Source organism: Schistocerca piceifrons, chromosome 2 (assembly GCF_021461385.2).
Source record: "Schistocerca piceifrons isolate TAMUIC-IGC-003096 chromosome 2, iqSchPice1.1, whole genome shotgun sequence".
Taxonomy (NCBI): Eukaryota; Metazoa; Arthropoda; class Insecta; order Orthoptera; family Acrididae; genus Schistocerca; species Schistocerca piceifrons.
In genome coordinates this window covers 763,794,847-763,817,971 of record NC_060139.1, presented here as the reverse complement: position 1 = coordinate 763,817,971, position 23,125 = coordinate 763,794,847, and the positions used below count along the sequence as shown (strand labels likewise).

General features: G+C 42.2%; 1 protein-coding gene across 1 annotated transcript in view; it reads left to right on the top strand.

Moving 5' to 3' along the window:
* Window positions 1-23,125, top strand: part of LOC124775838 — a 134,719-nt gene that overhangs the window by 19,299 nt on the left and 92,295 nt on the right. Inside the window, exon 3 of the mRNA XM_047250673.1 lies at window positions 343-602. Coding sequence (XP_047106629.1) covers window positions 343-602 — 260 coding nt within the window. The remainder of the gene's footprint in view (window positions 1-342; window positions 603-23,125) is intronic.

The following is a 23,125-nucleotide window of genomic DNA, read 5'->3' as shown; positions in this document are numbered from 1 at the left end:
GCGATCTATGGGAATACTAGAGACTCCGCCCAACATAGCTGTGCAAAGCTTCATCGTATTCTCATTGTGGCTTCCATTTCGCGACAGATCGGACCTTGATACACAAATAGCTGTTGTACGATAAATAAACCGTCAATAATTTGTTGGTAATGTACAGACGAAGCGACCGGAAATTTCTTTTGTCTGTCAATACATATTTTCACTCGTCGAATGTCCCTGAAGATTGTACTTCACGGTATGATTTACAGAACACGATTTGTGAATGAATGAATGGATATTTCAAGCTGCATTTGTCCCGCGTTCAGTGTGACTAGCAGCTAACGGCACCCTTTGTCGGCGCAGTCAGTGCGGCAGCTGCTGGTGAGCCAGTGGAAATCTGGGACGGCGCTGGATACGCTGCTGCAGTGGACGCCGGCATCGGTGAGCACGGTGGACCTGGACGGCGAGCTGGCGATGCGCGGCCGTCGGCCGCTGCTGCTGGACCACCTGCAGGCGCAGGCGCATGCGCAGACGCAGCGGACCAAGGTCGTTCGGAGGCAGCCGCAGGGCCGCCGCCAACCCCAGGAGCCGCCCTGGCTGCCGCAGGCTGAGGCGCTCTTCAGGTACGGCACGCCGTGGCAGCACCACCGCCGCGTGACCAGCTGTCAGCTGCTTTTTTTTACCAATCCGGAACACGAAACAAATGTCCTTTAAATATCCCTTTGGCAGGGAAGCGCTATTCCATATTTCTGTATGGTGTCAGTTATTGTAATTGCACCCCATCTTTCAGTTGCACGCTGGACACTATGTGCATCGTGTGTATATGTCAATATCTGGGATCTTCTCCGAAAACACTTGGATCTGTCTTAACTAAATCTGTCGTAGAAACAGCAGGCCTCACGAATATCATCACTGTGTTCTTTATAACTTCCAATAGCAGCGGAGATGGCCAAAACCGTATATTCCCAGCCAGTGGCTTGTAGGCTCCCGTGCACGAAGGGCCTGTCGTGTGGGAACAGTATCAGAGTGCCAAATCAACCAACTTTGCTCAGCAGCCTCCATATTGGCCGCGACTTGTTGGCTGCCCTACATGGTTCCTGTGTTCAAGTTGTATCAACATGCTTTGCATGGCAACCTATGTGCCCTGCGTGAGTTGTGGGAGTAGTACTGGCCTGCTTTATTGAACGGTATTGCAGGGGCTACACAAGCTAATGATAATGGCTGGAGACAGGTTGAGACAGAGAAGGAGATGGACAGAACGAGGGGGAGGAGGAAATGGACAGAGAAATGGGGAGGATGGAATGGCATGAGGCAGGTGGAAAACGTAGAGGGATAGTGGACATGTGGAAAGGGAATTGGAAGCATAGGAGGATATAGTCAGAGTGAAAGGGAGGGAAGATATGGTCAGGGGTTGGCAGAAATGTACAGAGAGAGAGAGAGAGAGAGAGAGAGATGGAGAAAGAGAAGAGTAACGAGGGGGAAATAGAGAAACATAGGTGGCATGATGAGGTGGTCATACAGAGGGACGGAGAAGTCGGCATAGAGAGCAGGAGGAAGGGGAAGAAGAGGAGATGTGTTCAATACATGTGTCGAATGCGTATGCAGACGAAGGCGTGAAACGACTAGTACATTAATAATTTTTCTTATCTTTATATCTCGCTTAGGTTTTTGCATTCAGTACCCAGTAGTTCCAATCAGGTACGCATGCCACTATATCCATACTGAATTGACAGATCAAGGTCGAAAGGCAGTACAGGAGTGTACTAAGACGTTACATAATCCAACGTACTTTGAGTAACCAACCAGAATCCTTGGGAGAGAAAATGATCTTGATCGTATTCACCAGTACAGCTGAAGCTGATACTAAAAACAATGGTTAATGAAATCCAGCTCAGCTTTATTATTACACATTTATGGTGTTACGATCAGTTTCATTTGTAGAATTTCTTCAGGTTGCCGAGTTATGCCAAAGTCATGAGACAAGCTCCATGCTGTAGCTTCCTGAAATACTTTCGCAAGGTGGTCGATAGAATGTTTATGGTCAGTGTTTTTGGATTTAGTCTTTAACATTACATAAGACAAGCAGACAATTTGAGCCACGCGTTTAGCGCAACTTGCCAACCTGAAGATGTTCTATGAATAATCCATGTCGTAAAACAATAAATGTGTAATAATAGAGCTGAGAAAGATTTCTTTAATAATTAAGTTGGGAGATAAGAGACTGCCTCTCCCGTCTGCCTGTAGAAAGTTGCTTCTGGACCTCGCTGTTTTGTGATGTGAACCTTTTACAGAGTAAACGCTTTATGCCGTGCGCCGCCACTGTCTCTACTGAGTTCTGGATTTCCTCCAGGGCAGACGATTTAAGCCCCTTGAGTTCAGCTCTGCTACAGCTTATTTCTTTGCCTCTCTTGGTGTCCGTGTGGTTCTAAGCGCTTCGGTTTGGAACCGCGTGACCGCTACGGTCGCAGGTTCGAATCCTGCCTCGGGCATGGATGTGTGTGATGTCCTTAGGTTAGTTAGGTTTAAGTAGTTCTAAGTTCTAGTGCTCAGAACCATTTGAACCATTTTTTGCCTCTCTTGAGATATGTATCTGCCCTTTGCTGTACTATTAAGCCATCGCCCACAAAATATCATTATTTCTTTAAAATCGTATAAATTTCTGGAGGACCACCCCTGAACCACCCCTTTCGTCCATGGGACGCGCATATGGAAAATCTATAACCACCCTGGAGATTTCCATTGTGATTCTAATCAGCAATAAAGTACTTATTTTCTCCAAACAACTCCATTTAGAGGACCGCATACTTGTCCATACCGAAGAGGATTCAATCTGCACCAGTGCATTACTTTATGGAGTGATTTAAAGTGCGACTCTTACAATAGCTGATAGCAGATCAGGCAAATGCCACACTTACTGGTAGACTTACTGGTAGAATAGTCAGGATGTGTAGTCTATCCACGAAGGAGGTAGCTTACAAAATGTTTCTTCTAAAAATTCTTGAATATTGATTGTCAGTTTTGTATCCGTACCGTGTATGATTGATAGAGGAAACAGAGAAGCGTGTTTGGTTAATGAACTCGAAAGCGCCACGGAGGTACTCTTTGAACTCCAATGATAGACGCTGCAAGAGAGGCGTTATGAATCACGCCTTGATTTACAGTTAAAATTCAGAGCGCGTGCTTTCCTACAAGGGTCAATCAATATATGAGTTCCTCTGCATATCTGGCGAAAAGATCACGAAGGTAAAATTAGAGAGACTTAAGCTCAGGTGGAGGCTTACTAACAATCTCTTTTCCCTCGGCCATTTCCGACTGCGACAGGAGGAAGGGAAAGAAATTACAACAGTATGGATAGTACTCCTCACCACACACCAAAATGTGGCTTGCAAAACATAAATGTAGACTCAGTTATATGTTTTTCCCTTTTAAATTGATGTAGCTGAGTACTACGAAAAAAAAGTAGCCGCGATTAAGTACAGGTCAGTGGACAATGTGATATAGGACCACATGTACTATTTCATTATCATCCTTTTGATACAAGTTGCATAAGTGTAACGCTGACTTTCCTTCTGCATATTTAATTAGACAATGAATGATTATGGAGAGATAATGAACTGATCTCTTCATTTATTCAATGTTATGTAGTCTTTCCGATCCTCGAATTTCCCTTCTGTGCTCCTCAATGTACGAAAATGAGTATATCGCAAGTTTGAATGGTTATGCGGAGCTAACACAGGTACATGAGTAGTATAGAACCATTGCGAACCTAACTTCATGGAGCAGTTTAGCAAATAACGGAGTCAAAGACGTACGATAAGCTCGAATTTTGTCGAGCTGTAGTTTGTCACAGCTACGAGGTACCTTACTCCCACCACTTGATTGAAAATGGTGTCGTTTCTTCGGCGTCCACTATGATAGGCTTTCCGTTACCAGTATGGTGAGTTGATACCGTGTTCGAGTATCTTGCTTGGTTTCAGGTATCAGGTATCAGAACCGGTAGATCATAAGCTTTTGAAAATAAGTGGAAACTCGTTACTTGAGAGAAACTAATCTGATCCATTAGGTATTGTCCTCTGTTACCGTGTTCAAATCAGAACTAAAATATGTAGTTATAAGTCTGAAATATTAAGAACTTCAGAGACTCTTTTACGTATTTGTGCGAAACCTCGATCTATTGCATAGCAAGCTAGTACGGATATTCTCTTTCCACATAGCGGCTGCGCGCGCTCTTAAGCTGACTGTAAGGTCTACCCATGCGAAGATCCTTGTACAACAATCTAGACATTTTCTGTATTCCCGCTCTAATCCTTGCCTGCTTACTCAGCCGTTTTTCTACGCGCTACTAAGACACTTCTCAGCATACAAAACAATTTTCTATCACATAACATTTTGTTTGCTACTTGACTCTCACCTTCTCGCTATGCGCCATTTACAACCTTCCGCACGTAACTTTGACGTCCGCCTACTTAGGGTCACTTCAAATGCTCCCTCCTACTTTGAGTACAAAGTAAATCATTTATCTCAAATCGCCTTATGGGTGGGGTGAAATCCTTCTCTTTAAATTTAAGTGAAACATTCTATTTTTCCTATTATTACCAAATATAAGTAAAAGGAAAACAAAGGAGAATACGTTTATAAATTACTCCATACCACAGTTGCTACGTTACAATTTGTTTCTGATACAACTGGGTAATTCCTAACCACTAATTATGCGTGGGCGACGTCAACTTTGTATTCTGAAAAGGAAACCATACGCTGTTATTGTAAATTCGGATTATATGGTAAAAATACGTGAGGTTAGCTGAAACCATTTTTTTCCATTCGTGGTAGATGGTGCTGTAATCGAGAAATATTAAATAAATCTGTTTTTAGAATTAAGATTCAAAATGATTCAAATGGCTCTGAGCGCTGTGGAACTTAAAATCTGTGGTCATCAGTCCCCTAGAACTTAGAACTATTTTAACCTAACTAACCTAAGGACATCACACACATCCATGCCCGAGGCAGCATTCGAACCTGCAACCGTAGCGGTCACGCGGTTCCAGACTGAATTAAGAACCAACGCATTTGGTTCTACATTAAATTTACGATGTAGATTTAAATCTTTGTGTTCTAGTCGTTGATACTGGTGTTTAAACATTACTCGAGCGTTGCAGATGTTTTTGAACAGTACAAATAATATGCGCAAACACGAAATTTCTAGTAAATGAGCTTACATCGGAAGTAGTTCTTTATTCCCTATGAAGAGGATTGTTATGTGTCCCCAAACCATATCAACACTTGAATTCCTTGGGCGCCCTCGGACCCTACCATCGTGGTGAATGACTTCGATGTGTATTTCCTTCATACAGCCTTAAATCTCGCGCTTGTGGCTACGCGGCCGCCAGCCGAATGCAAACCACAACCATAGTAATAAGGTAAAATGTCCATGAAGTGCTGATGACAGCACCTACTACTGGTACTCACCGAAACAGAACACTCCTATGGTGAGAGGCAAAGGGGATCACCAAAGTCAACCACACCAGTGGTGAGACCACGGATACCAGCATGCACGGTAGCGCTCACGCTTAAGTGTGATGACGAGTCTGACGTCACCGCGAACCTTCTGCCTCGTGCACTGCATTGAAGCTTATAGGCACAAGGCCCACACGTGTTTAAATCATACCAAAGTTTGAATTCAACAGAGATTTTCCAGGCTTTAGTACATTATTATCAAGCTCAAGTTTCCACAATTTATAATTGTTGACATAAGCACGTACCGTCGCATTCACAGTAGTGTTTGTTTTCAGAACAAAAGTTTTGTATACTACTAATTTTTTCATTAGCTGGTTTTCCATTTCTTTACGATAGATTCGTTTTTGTGTCCAAATATTTCTCTCATTATTAGACTCATTATTATGCCCTAAATCAGTACCGAGAATGGTAGATTTAGTGTTCGAGCAGCGTCAGTCTTCAACTTGCGTTTCGAAGGAATATTCAAAATCATTTTTCAAACCCCTTTTATAATACAAATCAGCAAAACGTATTGAGAAGAAATGATTATTTTCAACTGAAAAGGAATCTGCATGTTTACGAACGTTCGCCCTTTTTCGTTTTGTATCTGTGTTTTTAGGAAATTTAGGAAACTTAATTCCAAATGCAGTTATTTGTCTTCTGTGGTTAATAGGCTACACCTGGAGACTGCCCGGCAAACCATTGTTTCTCGCTTAAGACTTACTCTAAAAAAATCCCTGAATAAACTGAATATTTTGGCATAACTCTGTACGCAGTCACCAATCACAAATGAAAACTCACACTGCTCCAAATATCCTCTTTTTCGCCCGTAAACGCCATTACAACACAATATGTTATAGCAAGTAGGTGCTACTGAGCGCAACTTGAGTTTACACTAACGTCAGCCCGCTATTGCATATTTCTCGTGATATCTACCGTGTATTTCAGTATGCGCGTATGAGAGGCAAAGGTAATCACCGAAATCGAGCACCCCAATGGTTAGAGGCAAGAGGACTCACCAATATCAACAATTCCGAGGGAAGCAGAGACCTATTACATTTACGTAGCTGTTCCTGGATCACTCCAAACGTACACTCTAATCGGGCATTGAAGCGGATAACAATATTGTAATATACAATTAAATTTGCAACACTAAAGTAAATTTAGAACTTAAATATCAACCGTTATAACACAAAGGTTAACAATAACATAGTAAATGAAATGTGAAATGAAATACGTCGGTTTTTAATTTCAAAATCAAACTCATTTGATATTGGTCGAATCGCAACACCTACTACGAATTAAAAACAATCGCTTGAGCAAACGAGACGTATTTTGGCGTAGAACCCGAACATGCAATAAAAATGGGGGTCCTATTTGAAAATATAAAAGCTGACCCAGCCCATTCAGGAGGAACGTTATGACGTGGACAGTTGCGGGAACTTATAATAATATTAACTTTTCACCCAGAACGCCGTTTTTTGCGAGGTATTTAGTTGTCACAACTTAAAAGCAACACCCTATATATACAAAGAACTTTATGGAGATGGAATCCACAGCTCAGGCATTGTGAATAAAAATAAAAGCACTTAATAACAATTCAAATCATAAAAATTACGACAGTTAAAATATTAAAAAATGATGAGGTGTTTCCACAAACCATATAATTGTTACAAGGCGCTTTATTCGCAACTTCCGGCTTCACTTCAAGAATACAAAGAACTTCTTTTGTAGCGGTAGATACACAGAAATACCGATAGTGTAGGAATTCAACAACACCAAAAAAATTGATAAGTTCGCACAATCGTATTTTCGTAATGTAGATGGATAATCGCAGAGTCCCAGCATTCGGTAAATTATCGACGTTAAGAGTCAAACCAACACGTGGTGGGCTGTTATAATAAAATTGAGTACACCAAAAAGACGCTTGTCAAATTGTACAAATTATAATTGGTGAATGAGCCAGGCCTAGAAAAAAGCAGAGCAAAGCTAATTCACATTAATGTGAACGGGGAAAATTTGCATAGAAATTAATTAAGTCTAGGGAAAGTAACGTAAGCACACGGGAAATATTATCGAAAAAAGCAATATTACTTTATGGAACCGAATCGTCGAGAATGAAGAAATCTGACACACAGCTTATTAGATAATATCCCGTAGGATATATTCCAGGGTTGTTAGACACCAGCTGTATAAAACCGATATAAGTAAAACTTAAAGTCCTGTGTGTACTTCTTCCCTATTTCTAACAGACCGATGATAATTTGAGGCCGGCTGGGGTGGCCGAGCTTTTCTAGGCGCTATAGTCTGGAACCGAGCGACCGCTACGGTCGCAGGTTCGAATCCTGCCTCGGGCATGGATGTGTGTGACGTCCTTAGGTTAGTCAGGTTTAAGTAGTTCTAAGTTCTAGGGGACTGATGACCTCAGAAGTTAAGTCCAACAGCGCTCAGAGCCATTTTTGATAATTTGAGTGGTTACTCAGTGATGAGCGTTTTTTATTGTTATTGGCCCTGTATTGGCCGACATCGTAGGCAGAAGAGGGAAAGTTTGGAGATCTGTATGTAGATATGAATACGCAAATCAGTAGCTAAGGGAAGCCGTAAATCTAAGAAGCATGGCTGATTGAGACGCTTGGTAGTGGTATGCTTCGGAAACAGTGTCACAGGCGAATATGGGCTAGCTAGTAAGAGTAAGAATTAGTTTTGCAATCAATTTCTGCTGTTAACACTGAATACATTGTTCAAAAATCGCACGAGAAGCAGGTACACTTGGAAAAGGCTTGCGGTCGAAAATATTCCAGTTAGATTACGACATGGTTAGAGATTCCAAAACCATATATTGGATTACAACGTGCACTCAGGGTACGTGTAGACTAAGAACACAATTTAAGAGTGATAAAGAGAAAACTGAAGAAAATAGTCCAGAAGAAACAACGTCTTAAAAAGTGGAATACTGAAATACTGAGGGCTGACGAATTTCATCAAACCAATCAGAAAAAAGATTACGATAAACTACAAACCACTATCTATATCCTAAGTTTTCCAATTATATAACATGAAGACCTCAACTGACAAGAAATAGTAATGTCATTCATAACAATCCGTCATATAAGATAACAATTTATTATTTGTGGCAAAATAATAGCACAAGTAAATAGTTACAGCTATTCTGGAAATGAAATAAGTTAGACAGACGATCAAGTTGTCAATAAAATCTTGGAAGTTCCCGTTTATGTGTGTCGCTGTAAATGTTCTTTAAAAAATAAGGTGAAGAAGGAAACTGAAATCAAATTTTATCAAACTATGGCAGTTCCTGTGCCTCTCTACCGCAGTGTACCCCGGACATTTTAAGGTAGAGAAATAATTTGAAATGAGACGACCATATGGAAAGTATGGCAGAGCGGTGATTACCACTGCACGTCCCACATGGAAAAAGAAGTCTTGGAAATCCCAAGGCTGACACACAAAGAGGAACAGGCTTCTCGTCTGATTCCTCAAGGTGAAGATGATGGTGAAGATGACAATGTTGAAATGAAATGAAACTTTCTGTGCTATATATTTATAAAAATAAAACGTACTACATAGAGTGCAAAAAATAATACAAAGACATAACTAAATCTCTTGTATAATATTGTCTGTCAGAATCTGACTTTGTCACTCACATGTGGCGTAGCTACCAACAGGTCTTTAAAAAGCATGCTGCCGGACATAATGGACATTTCATGGAAGGCACTATTATCTATTCTTCTCAACGTTCACATGTAACTGCACTTGAAGTCCTACATTATTGTTTCAGTTCTGCGTCTATCTGCTCTTACGTGTTTGGCGTACCTATGTCGAAAATGCCACTTTGCGTCGGTTTCGATTTCTCTGGATGGTGCCACCCAGCGCAGCAGATGGTTGTTGCGTGGTCGCTAAAGTTCTACCTCGATCTGCTGGCTGACTCAGTCAGATCTCTGGCTGATGTTAACAAGCATTTCCTCGACTTGAGGCTGAATTGGTGGTCACATAGCTAAGAGGAGATGTTGTAGCTTTTCCTTAAGGGTCACAATATCACGCCGAATGTTAGGGGAGTTATAAGGTCAATAGGACGTATACCTTTTCTAACGACATTTGTCTTAGGCAGTCGGTGGATAAACGGCAGGTCTCATTGAAGTCTACATCCGTTTAAAATGTCATGATCTATGCACTACTGGACATGCATACTTGGCTGCAGAGTAAAAGAAAACTAAACCGCTGGTTCTCGGGGTTTGTGGCCAGGCATGCTGGATGCCATCTGTTAGTTTTAGGATGATATTGAAGTGAGTAAAATAAAGAGTGCAGGGCTGTACGGCAGGTGGAACCGCTAGTAAGTAAACTAAGTAAGATGTGTGAGCACCGATTGCGGGTGAGTTTAGTTACGCAGTTTCTCACTTTAGCTAAAGAGTACTCCTTAACTTCGAGGCACCGTACCGTACTAATACATGTTTTGTGTAAAACGCCTTTTTAGCTCTTTATGACTTGCCACTGCCAATGTTAAAAAGAATTATGAACAAGGCAAATACTGTTGTAAAGTTTCCAAAACGTTTTATAGCAGTAACTTCAGTGTTAGTGATTGAAAATGGAACTAAAAGAAATTGATTGTAATGAGATAATGTGCGTTCTAGGTACCAAGGTGTATGCAGCATCGCTGCACCATCAGGAACTTTAACAAATATAGGGTGGGCAGCCACATTTAAGTTGAACCGGCCCGCAGAAGTCTGAGTTGAAGTAATTTACTGTAGTTAACGAGCAGCAGAAGTACTCTTTATAGAAGATTTTGGAAATGGCGTTAACAACGACGAAGTGTTGTGCGCGATTTATCTCACTATGACATGCATAGCATCTCGGCCTGAAGGGCGGTTGGAATAAGGTTTGCAGTGTTTCGCTGTACGACATTCAGTGTGAGGGGATTCTATGAGTACACCAGAATTTTTAAATTGTTTCACAGGTGAGAATCAGGTGGAGAGAGATTAGTCGGTCTTTGAATCTAGGAGATTTTAGGGCCATTGTTGACTGTATTTTCCTCACAGAAGACCTCATAAACTTTTGATCACGTTACGTGTGCAATGGGTATTATTATTCCATCTTACTGATCATCTTCATTTAGTCGTTCATCTTCCAATAGTTGATGTACCGATCATTACGTTTCTTATATTGAATTCTCATTAAGTGTCGAAACAACTTTTCTGACAAATTTTAGCTAACCTGTACACGAGTGGACATGAAGTACAGTAAAAGTGGTTAAAAAAGTATAGCTTAACGTATAAGAGTTCATGGAGGAACGAGCCGAGGAGCAATTATTAACTGTTAACGATTATAGGCCAGTAGCCCCTGCGCAGCGAAAACGTAGATATGTTTTGGTCATGAAGTGATGAAGCGAGATATGAGTAACGGTTAAATTATGTTCTGTGATGAAGTGAAAAAAAAATGTATTTCTATTTGTTTATGAATGAACCAAGAGCATCGCACTAAAACTAATGGTGACTGTGAACGTAGTTTCAGTATCCAAAATATATAGCACACTTCGCCGGCCGGAGTGACCGTGCTGTTCTAGGCGCTACAGTCTGGAACCGAGTGACCGCTACGGTCGCAGGTTCGAATCCTGCCTCGGGCATGGATGAGTGTGATGTCCTTAAGTTAGTTAGGTTTAATTCGTTCTAAGTTCTAGGCGACTGATGACCTTAGAAGTCGCATAGTGCTCAGAGCCACTTATAGCACACTTCAGATAAACCGCTTTAAGAAATAGAATCTTATGAAACAAGCTTTGAACGCTATGTTCAGTCAGTATAGCACAACTGGCTAACAGCTCACGCCAAGAGTTGCGGAATAACAACTGACGATGTAAGCAAAAGATAGAAGTACGACTCGCATCGTATTATAGATCACGCCTCTAGAAATATCTGCTTTTCTGGACTCCAAAGTACAGGAACTATATTTTGCCACTCTTAGTACTTTTTTGTTTCAGATAATTTAATGTTAATCCAGTTATATGTAATCCAGTCAATTAATTTTGAACATTGACTATTGCTATTAACCAACAGACAGAACGCACATAGCAAACATTATTACAACTATCTGTGTAAATGTGAGAATACTTACGAACTCTAAGAATCTCCAGCAATCTATCAGACACTCGGAAGATTTAGACCTGTGTTACACTACTCCTACTTGGTCGGGTTTTGACTAACAACAACTAAGACGTCTACGAAGTATCCTCCAGTCTGAGTGCAGAGTGAAATACGTGAATTTGATACAGTGAAGCCGGCCGCTGTGGCCTAGCGGCTCTAGGCGTTTCAGTCCGGAACCGCACTGCTGCTACGGTCGTATGTTCGAATCATGCCTCGGGCATGGATGTGTGTGATGTCCTTAGGTTAGTTACGTTTAAGTAGTTCTAAGTTTAGGGGACTGATGACCGCAGATTTTAAGTCCCATAGTGCTTAGAGTAATTTGATACTATGAACCTCACCTTACCGCAAGAATGTTCAGTTATAATTGGCTCCTCCTAGGGAATTATTATTCGAATGAAGCTGTGCTAACTTATCCATCGTACACAGTGTTGGGCAGCCAGAAACAGTCTAAAAAGCTTGTAAGGGAGTTGCACACTTGGTTGTGCTGAGAAGTCGATATGTTGCGCCATTGAAGGTAGCCAATCAGTTCCTCGCGCGCGCAAATTTAAGCAGCCTGCGAGATACAGTGGTGCCAAATGTGTTCTTCATTTGGTTTCCTCAAACCAAACAAGAAATCGCTACAGAAACTGAACATAGGAAGGAAGCAAGGATTAAACCGGAGCCAACATCTGAGCAGTCTCATGCACTAGCATCTACGCTATGAGAGCAGCTGACACTAGCTATACCTGGTAGGCTACTTGAATTTGTGCGCACAGGGAAGTGATTGGCTAACGTCAATGTTAGTTAAATCGGACACGGCGCAAGGAATCAAATTTTTCTTAACAGTTATTACTCAACACAACTTACCCTGCATCACACCTACAAGCTTTCTACACTGTTTCTGACCAACATGTAGATTGTTGAGAGAGAGCGGATGTATGTAATCTATCCATGATAACTGAGAATCGAACTTTATAAAAACTCAAGTAGTAAAAGGTGCAGTGATCAGTAACAAATACAGTTTTTGCACACGCAGATTTCGATCACTGTGTGGCCATCTTCAGAACGGTAAATGTAAGTTAACACTTTACAACTACTTACATTTGCACATAGTCCCAACTGGAGGTTCATGCAAAAGCCTGAGAATACACCGAGGACCCTCTTTACAGTCACAGTAGTTAACTATAAACGGAGGCCTCAGTGTAAACTGAACCTTTACATGAATAGTCCAGTTCTATGTGCCTATGTAAGTGGCTTTAATGTTCTGACTTATATTTACAGCACTGAATATGGCCTTACAGTGACAGAAATCTGCATATGCAATAAACATTATTTGCGACCGTTTGCTATTACCTTTATTATTTCACATAAATACAGTACTTGGGCTTATTCGTCGACTTAAACCTGATGTAAAGTAATTGTAATAAGAGCCCGCACTCCCGCTAATAGAAGCAGTTCTTTCAATCTGCTGTTGCAGCTGTTTATTACGCATTATCAATTTTCTTGTGTGTGTATCAGTTGCCGTTCTTAATGTCTGAACCAATTTTGTGAGTCTAGGAAGAACCCTAGTGTACAGAAGAAAGTGATGTCTTCGGAACTGACTTAAGAAGCCGAGTGGATTCAGTCACCGAGCAGGAATCCGGTATCAGGAGGAAAAAGACAATTCTCCTTTACAAAATGTGTATCACAGTCTTCGGAGTAGGTTCTTCTGGATTCGACAACATTTCGTTAATTCTCGTTTAGGGCATTATCATATACAAACAGGTTGAAGAATCTCAGCGGAAAGTGACTCTGTAGCGACACGCTTCAATTTGTGGCTCCCACAAGCAGGGTGTCTACGCAAGTATTCTACCACGTGGCAGCCATTATACACTCGCAAGTCTTGTAGCGATTTTAAAAAAGTGGGTAAACGTGTAGAACACGAGAAGCACCACAAGGGTATTACATAACCATGAAAGTAAAAGAAAGTAAAAATCTTGCGAAAAGAAAATGCCGCCACTATTTGCGGGACGAACCGGGTGGGTAAGTGTCAGTTGCGTACTGTACCCTCTACTGTTCAGATGAAATTTCATGTATTGTCTCGATTATCGCAGGTATATCATGCAGACGAAATGGTCACTGTGTGTGGAATTTGGCAACAGCTCCATGGTCAGGTCACAATCGTGTGGTTGACGTAAAGAAGTTATACATAAAAGAATACAGTGGTTTAACTTTAAAAAAGTAATTTGGCCGAAAGCAGATAAGTACAGTCAACGATCAGGCGGGTATTTTTCCTCTCGTCTAAACAGTCGAGAGAAAAGGATATAATTTACTGGTGAACGGCATAGTTTACGATCTCTAACCTCTTTACACTGCGAACAATACCGACATTTTCCAGCATCAGTATCGTACTCTTATGTCCACTAACCTTTGGACAGTAACTTCCCACCCCCCCCTCCCCATCATCCTCCACCTTCTCCTCCTCAATCTCTTTCCATCTCCTCCACACCCTCTCTCTTGTCGTCTCCTCCTGCCCCTCCATCTCTCTCTCTCTCTCTCTCTCTTCTGGATTCTCCGCTCCCATGATTCTTTCAATCTCCTCTTTTCTGAATCTCCTCCTTCCTCACCCTCCCCTGTCCGAGTCAATCCCCTCCTGCCCCATCTCTTTCTCTCCAGATCTCCATTCCACACCCTTCTCGGTCAATCATCCCCATCCCAGTAGGAAGTAAGTGGTTCCTCTGCCACAGAATTTCTTTCGAGATGGGAAGTTATATGTGTACCACGTTTTGTTGAGAATAGTCCAGCGGTTTACGAGGAGATATTGAACTTACATGCATAAATATGTTTTTATAATGTTTATAGTTTCTGGATTCGACATTAATTACTGTCGCAGTCCGCTACAACGTGCAAGGAAGTACAGTATATCGTGTTTACCGTCTATTCCCGAAACAGTCTGTTTCCTTGTTAGAATTATTTATGAGTTGTAAAGTCTAGACAGAGGTCAGACTGACATTCAATCACACAACCTCTATAAGCTGTATGCTAGATTGGCGGCAGCAAAATAAATTTTTAAAAGTTTCATACGTTAGTGTTGCAACACCTGTTGGTACCTAAACGTACGAGTACAAGTAAACTATCGATCCACCCCTGCTTTGCGCAGGTATCACGGAGTATCTTCAGGCGGATGGCATGTGGTAATAAATTACACACAAAAACATTCCACGTGACTTAGCCTAAGTATTGCTGTAAACCGTTTCCCACTCTGTACAGATGTTCCTGAGTTTGCCTTTCACATAGAAAGAAAACCGCTACGTGACGGGAATTATTTTATCATAGTTTACCTAATTTGCTCTAAAGATTTGTAATTATATAGACCTTAGTCGTGAAACAATCTATGTACTACTGAAAACAGTATCAAAATCTCTACAGTAGTATCTGATTTTAGTTCTCACATATGGACAAAAAAACGACTTGACGGGATTTAAGTAATCACTGTTCAGCAAACATGCGCGAAACGTTAACAGATTATATACATAAAACTTCCCTGTGAAGCAGTCTATATTAATGAGCACAGTCTACAGTTCTTTTCGAGATTATTCACTCAGAATAAGTAGGCGGCGTACTTTAAAAAATGTCTTCGTTGATCCATTATGGATCGTGGAACGACAGCTGATATGAACTTCTTGATGCAACAATTTACTAACAGCAGTATCTATTGTAGAAATTTATTTTATTTTATGAACTTCTATGTGCTACCAGTTTCGGGATTAAATTGATGTCATCTTCAGGCCCCACTCGTCATAGTCGTAAAATCGCTACATACAGAAGGAGCCATATAACTGGAACCGTGAATCAATCAGTCTGTGTCGCCTGGACACCAAGAGCTGTTGCATGACGATTGATTCACGAATCAAGTTATATGGCTTCTTCCGTATATAGCGATTTTACGACTATGACGAGTGGGGCCTGAAGATGGCATCAATGTAATGCCGAAACTGATAGCACATAGAAGTTCATAAAATAAATTTCTACAACACATACGGCTGTTGGTAAATTATAGCGTCAAGAAGTTTATTAAATGTAGTTACCGTCAGCCCTTGTCTAGAAAATACAGTAATTTGCCTTATTGGTTATGCTCTGGTGAAAAAATCACGAGAAGATCATAAGCGTCTTGGGGTTGATTTGTTTACTGATACTGGAACTGATTTTATATGTGCCACATATTACTCCATGAGGTCATAGGCGCTTGTCACGTGATGAAGTACGTGAACTCAGCGTTTTTCGAAAATAAAATTATTTTACAAACAGCAGCTGAGGTGGTAACGTACATTTAGCGATGCGTGTTACACTCTACAAGTTTGATTATTTTCTTGCGAGGGAACAAGATAATTTGTATTCGTAAATTCTAACAGTCTGGATACCAATGTTTCGTCTCGCAGCTATCCCTCTTTTCCTATCAAACTACGTGTCTCGATCCAAGTACACATGCTGTACACGGGAAAACTTTTATGTTTTCTTCATTGGATCAGTAGGAAACACGAGACTCACACCTTCTACGGACGTATAAGTTGTTGCCACCAGGCAGTCGGAGAACCTCAGTAATCCAGATGAAGCGGTGCGTGGGACAAGGGTGTAGGAGATGTGTGTGTGTGTGTGTGTGTGTGTGTGTGTGTGTGTGTGTGTGTGTGTGTAGCCGTGCGCTCAACAGGTCCTCTGAGCAGACAGGCCAAACCAACCCAGGCCGGCCTGGTAATCTGGCGGAACAAATCATCCCCGGAGCGCCTTATCTTTTAATTTATTACGCTTCTTGCCTGCAAGTGGCGCCTAACCAGGGCCATGCGGCCACGTTGGGACGCGGCTCCAAAATTACCAATTCTCTTCTCACGTAGTCTATATATCAGATAGCCATCGCTATGTCCTTCCGCGAGCTTGCGAGCTGCGACGAAATAATTTAATTCTAGCGCAGACTGTCGAGTGTAGATTGAAAAGAAGCGTGAAATAAATCTTTGTGATATCCATGTTGCTACGGACCTTGGAAAGGGAGGAATTAATTTCAATATTAGGAACATCTTCCGTGATCGTTGCACGATGTGTGACGGAGCCTGTTTATTAACGTTTTATGCATATAATTGTATGGTTTCTGTGTAACAGAACGCTGTTGAGGTATCTACGACGAAATCCACTTCATTATCTGACGCTACCGCTTATTACTGTTATAATTGTTTGAGTTACAGTGTCCACGAAAGGTGTGTTAATTTCAATACGACGTCCTTAACGTCCCGGTATTATAATTGTCACGTAAAAGAAGCCAAACATGATTCTGTTGTTTATACATTTATGCTGTTGTTGCGAGGAGGAAATTTGTTACGTGTCATGTAAAAGAATTTAAACGTGTTTCTGTCGTGCATACATTTATGTTGTCGCAAGGAGGAAGTTTGTTATGATCATGTTTTTCCTCATGGAAAAGATCAGCATTTTACCACTACCTACAATCTAATGTTATTTCTCCTATTGTTCTTCCAGCAGGTCGTCTCGAGCGTATAAGCTACTCAACATCTTTGAGTGGAGAGGAACACCATAATTTTTTTCCATGTTTATCAGCCTGCCATGAAGTTATTTACTAATCTGAAGAAGAATTCGTCAGACATTCATATAATCGTTACGTTCTGTGGATGGAAATTTCTAGAAATTGGTGGTAAGGTCTTATGGGACGAAACTGCTGACGTCATCGGTCCCTAAGATTGCGCACTACTTATTCCAACTTAAACTTAGGACAACACACGTGGGGGGGGGGGGGTGCGTGGGGGGGGGGGGAGGAGGTAGATGTTAAGGAGAACAGCGCTGACCATGACCCGTGAAAGTTGCCTCCACCTTAGACCGCGCGGCTACCGCGCACGGCATTCTGTGGGTGAAAGAGCAATCCAGTGGTCAAAACACACCTAAATAACTTTAGATGGAAAAAATGCCCCGTTGCGTCGAGCGGAGCTTCGAATCTAACACGTTCTGACAACTGTTAGGTGTTCGATAATCGCACGTACCCTGAATTTCCACACCGTGAACCCATCGGAATGTTTTGAGAAGGTCACTGTAAATATCGCTAACAGTAATGAGTTCTCTGAAGAGTTGAATAAAACCAAAATCATATAACAGTTCTATACCTTTTATGGTACTGGGTTGTCACATTAGTACGCTCGCTTTTCATTACAGTGCAATCACAAAGAACGCCTGGGAACACACCTCCCGGCAGCACAGCTACGACAGAGAGGTTGCCGGCCTGTCTGCTTACACACTTCAAACAAAAGGTCGTGCACTATTGATAAGGAGGATCGGTTTTGTGAACAAACGTTTTTTTTTTCCTGCAGTATACACACTATATTGCCACTGGTAACTTATAAATGCTATTCTTCCGAACTGTGATGGTTTTCAGGTTGATGAACTCTTCAAGGTTCAATCGGCAGTCCTCCAATGGAAAAATTCTGGAGGGAATGGAACAGATGGAAGAGGCAAAGTATACGAATACGACATTGGGGGTAGCATTTCCCACTCCGTAGCTTTTGTTGAGTGACCATAGAGGTACGTGGTATGGCGCTGTAGTGGTGAAGACCACATCGTGCCCAAATCCGGTCATTTCTCATCAGTGGCTGCCTTGAGACGTTCCAAGCGCGAACAGTATTTCTCGGAAATGATGGTCTCATTCGGAAGAACTTCGTAATACAGGACGTCTTTGGAATCCCACCAGATGCTTAGCAGAAACTTTCTGGGATGCAATCCTGGTTTAGGGACCGATAGTGGTGGCTGCCCTGCATTGCGCCACGATTTACTCTTCCAGACGTTGTAGACGATCCACGTGTCATCTACAGTTACAGCCGTTCCAGAAACCGAGCATTCTGACTGCATCTCAATAAAGAGTCACAGGTGGATTCGGGCTGAATCAAATTCGTTTCACCCAGTTCATCAGGTAGGCATATATCAAGAAATTTTAGGTAACCCAGCTGCAGTAGCACGGCGACATTGAGACACAATGCCAACTCCCACGTTCTCATTCTTGGACTGTTGACTACCATTTCCTCAGCCGTTCCACGTTGTACCAGCTGGCCGTCCAGATCGCCTTTTTTCTGTTAGGGCGAAATTCCCGGCTCGAAATCGAACCACTTTTGACATGCTCGAGCCTTACTGAGTTGTCCCCGTATGGAGCACAAATCTTGAGCCGACATCGTGAGTCGATTTTCTGCTAACGATAGTAAAAGATCATAAGATGTTGGAAATGTTCCTCCTTGCTTTCAATAGCTTGTTATACTTCCATAATTTCACGATTTTAATATTTTAAGGTAACTTAATTTCAGCTACTTCATGTAATGTCCCATGTTTACGATTGCACTTTTATTTTGAGTCATCAGTCTTCTGAACGGATTGATCTGGCCCGGTACGTATTACTCTCCTCTACCAATCTCTTCCTCTCAAAGTAGCACTTGCAACATACTCCCTCAATTATTTTCAGGATGTATTCAACATTGGTTTTCCTGTACCACGTTTACCCTCCGCACCTCCCTCTAGTACCAGAAGTTAAGTTAGTTATTGCCATAACAGATATCCTACCATCCTGTCCATCTTGTTAGTGTTTTCCAAATATTTCTTTCCCCGACGATTCTCCAGGAAACCTCCTCATTCCTTACCTTATCAGTCCACTTGATTTTTAACACTGTTCTGTAGCACTACATCTCAAAGGCTTCGATTCTCTTCCTTTGCGGTTTCTCAATGACCGTATTTCATTACCGTACAATGCTGTGCTCCAAACGTGCATTGTCAGAAATTTCTTCTTCGGATTAAGCTTGTATAAGCCTGTGTCTGCTTAAGTAGACTTCTCTTGACCAGGACTGGCGTTTTCGCCAGAGCTTCTCTATTTTGATGCTCTCTTTGCTCTGTCCGTCGTGTGTTATTTAGCTACCTAGGCAGCAGAATTCCTTAACTTATCTATTTCGTGTTTAGCAACCTTGATAAGCTTTTCGCTGTTCTCATTTCTGCTACTTCTCATTACTTTCGTGTTTCTTCGATTTTCTCACAGTCTCTATTCTGCACTCATTATACTGTTCGTTCGATTCAGCAAATCCTGTATCCGTTCTTCACTTTCACTGAGAATAGCAATGTCATCAGCGATTATGATTATTGATTTCTTTTCACCTTGAATTTTAATCCCATTCTTGAACCTTGGTTGTATTTCCGTCACTGCTTCTTCGATGTATAGATTGAACAGCAGGGGCGAGAGACTGCATCCCTGTCTTGCACCCTTTTTAATCCGAGCACTTCGTTCTTTGTCTTCCACTCTTAATGTTCCCTCTTGGCTTTTGTACATATTGTATATTAATCGTCTTTCCCTATCGCTTACTCGCATTTTTCTGAGAATTTATAACATTTTGCGCCATTTCAAACTGTCGAATGCTTTTTCCAGATCGTCAAATCCTATGAACATGTCTTGATTTTTTTTAATTCTTGCTTCCATTGCCAACCGCAACGTCAGAATTACCTCTCTGGTGCCCCCACCTTCCCCAAAGCCAAACTGATCGTCATCTAGCACATCTTCTATTTTTCTCTATTATTCTCCATATTATTCTTATCAGCAACTGTGATGCATGAGCGGTTTAGCTGATCGTGCGTATTCTCGCACTTGCCCGCCATTGCAATCTCTGCGGTCGTGTGGATGGTGTTCTTCTGAAAGTGAACTGGAAACTAGAATCAGGGAATAGTTTTGGCGGTGGGAAGACGGAGAAACTGAAAGATCTCTTGCTAAGCGCTAGGCTCATTTACTTCCACAGCCATATTTATATATTTTACAATAAAGGGGATGTGCTATGAGCCATTTCGAGCTGTTGAGCCTCCTCAATGGTGACGAAAAGGTCGAAACTAATGTGATACCTCTAATTAATTATCTGCCACTACTTACATATATCTTTTGTTGTCCTGTGGCATTCTGGCTGGCGCCTACGAGGCAGCCTCACGCCGTACAGCCCGGTACTGTGGGTTGTCCTAACTAGGCGCCTGCCGCTCTACCGCAGCCCAATATGCCGACACGGTAACTCAGCGTGTTCGGTCAGAGGGTTAGCTGCCCTCTGTAATAAAACTCTGAGTTAATAGATCAACACCGAACTGAAACTGGTGTCTTGCGACGATACAACGAACAAAAACGTGCAAAATGAGATTAAAAAGAAAAAGAAAAACAAATGTGCCGATGACAGCCGCTGCAATATCTGGATGCGCCACATGTTCCGTATACCGTCTCGAGCCCCGTGACACTGGAATCACTTCCTCGCCAGTCAGTGCGAATTCCAGTTTCGACATCGACTTTTCGACTCAACATCGGAAGTACGGTCATAGCGCAGCGCTCGGTAGTAGAACCATTGTCTGCGCCAGTGCAGCCTACACCAACCGCGCCTTCGGTAGTGTTTCCCGACATTTACAGAATGAATGACCATTTTTTACCTTCATTACTTGTGACAGACTTTCATCAGAACGGGACGATGTATATGTTGCCTTTAGACGGACTTTAGACGGAAGTTGCTTCTTTTGCTAACGTTATTATGTGCTTTTTGTGTTAGTTACGAGGTTCTATTGTTTTTTTGTACCTGTGCACTTTTCTTTTATAGAGTGTGTGTCACCCACAACGGAAGGCAACGTTTTCCTGTCCCTCAGATCGCCACATTCCGTTTTACATGGAAAATTGGTCACCAGATTATATTAGTCTGCTTCAGGAAAGTGGTGGCATCGTCAGACAAGTGCTAAATATTTACCTGTGATTTTTTCTATAATAATAAAATATGCGAGATTTGATTACCACAAATAACGAGCCCTAAAGCGGTAATTGTATTACGAAAATTTGTCGTAATTTCCTATGGGACCAAACTCCTATGTTCATCGGTCCCTAAGCTTACACACTACTTAATGCAACTTAAAATAATTCAACGCTAAGGACAACACACACGCCCTTGCCAGAAGGAGGACTCGAATCTATGACGGGGACAGCCAGACGAACCATGACAAGGCGCCCCAGACCGTAAGGCTACCCCGCGCGGCTCGTATTAAGAACTGACCTATTTATTCAGAGGTAAAATTACAACTGGTGTAATGGTGCTGAAATTTATACACCATGCAATAAAATTAACGTAACCACCGCCTATGTTTGACGTGAATATGCAATAACCACTCAGCGATAGCAAGTGGCTGGACTAGCAGTGGAGGATGCAAAACACTTGTCCGGGGACGCGGAAAACAGTGCAGCCGTTATTGTAATGTGGAAACGGAGCGATTTATCTGACGTCCAAAAAGATGTGCTCATTGGATTTTGAGCCGAGGGCGGAAGCATTTCCGAAATACCAAAGTTTGTAAACTGTTTGCGTGCCGCTGTATTTAAAATGTATCGTGCACTGCAAAACGGCGCTATCCAAAACTTTCAGTGAGGCAACCATGGGTGCATCACGAGCCATAGATGTCAGTGGTGAACGACGGCTGCAAACAGGTTTGACGACAGATAGACACGCAACTATTGAGCAACTGACCGGCAAGATAAAACAAAGGGGCTACCAAGAATGTCTCCTCTACGACCGTTCATAGCACGTTGCTGCTTATGGACCTCAGCCTGCTTCACGCTCCCACGCTGACTGCTGCTCATCGGCGACTAAGGCCGGCATTTTCACTGCAGTACCACTACTGAAAGAACAGTGATGACGACAGATGGTCTTTTCAAGGAATTCCACATTTTATGCTCTGTCGGCGTGAAACGTCTGGAAGGAAAGAGGGTTCATGCTGGAGGAGGGAGTATTATGGTTGGAGGACGTTTCCATGGCATTACCTTACTGACACAGTCATTCTAGAAGGCGTAATGAACCACCACATGTATGTATCAACCCTTGGGGGACATGTTTACCCTTACATGCGTTCAGATTTTTCCTCGGCACACATGGCAGCTTCTAACAGGACACTGTAACGTGTCACACAGATCACGTGGTTCGTCCGTGTTTCGAAGAGCAGCAAGATGAGCTTACCGTACTCAAAAAATGGTTCAAATGTCTCTGAGCACTATAGAACGTAACATCTGAGGTCACCAGTCCCCTAGAACTTAAAACTCCTGGAACCTAACTAACCTAAGGACATCACACACACCCATGCCCAAGGCAGGATTCGAACCTGCGACCGTAGCAGTCGCGCCGTTCCGGACTGAAGCGCCTGGAACTGCTCGGCCACCGCGGCCGGCTTTACCGTACTCCTCTTGCCACCAGACTCCCCAGATTTAAACCCTGTCGAGAATCTATGGGAGCACCTGGACTCGACAATTGTATGCAGCCGTCGTTCACCACCAACATCTATGGCTCGTGATGCACCATGGTTGCCTCAACGCTGGTATTGGATAGCGCCGATCTATCATACACGATGCATTTAAAGTACAGCGGCACGCGAACAGTTTACAAACTTAGGAAAAGTTAGGAATTTAAGAAATGCTTCCGCTTTTGGCCCAAAAGCCAATGAGCACATCTTTTTGGACGTCACATAAATAGCTC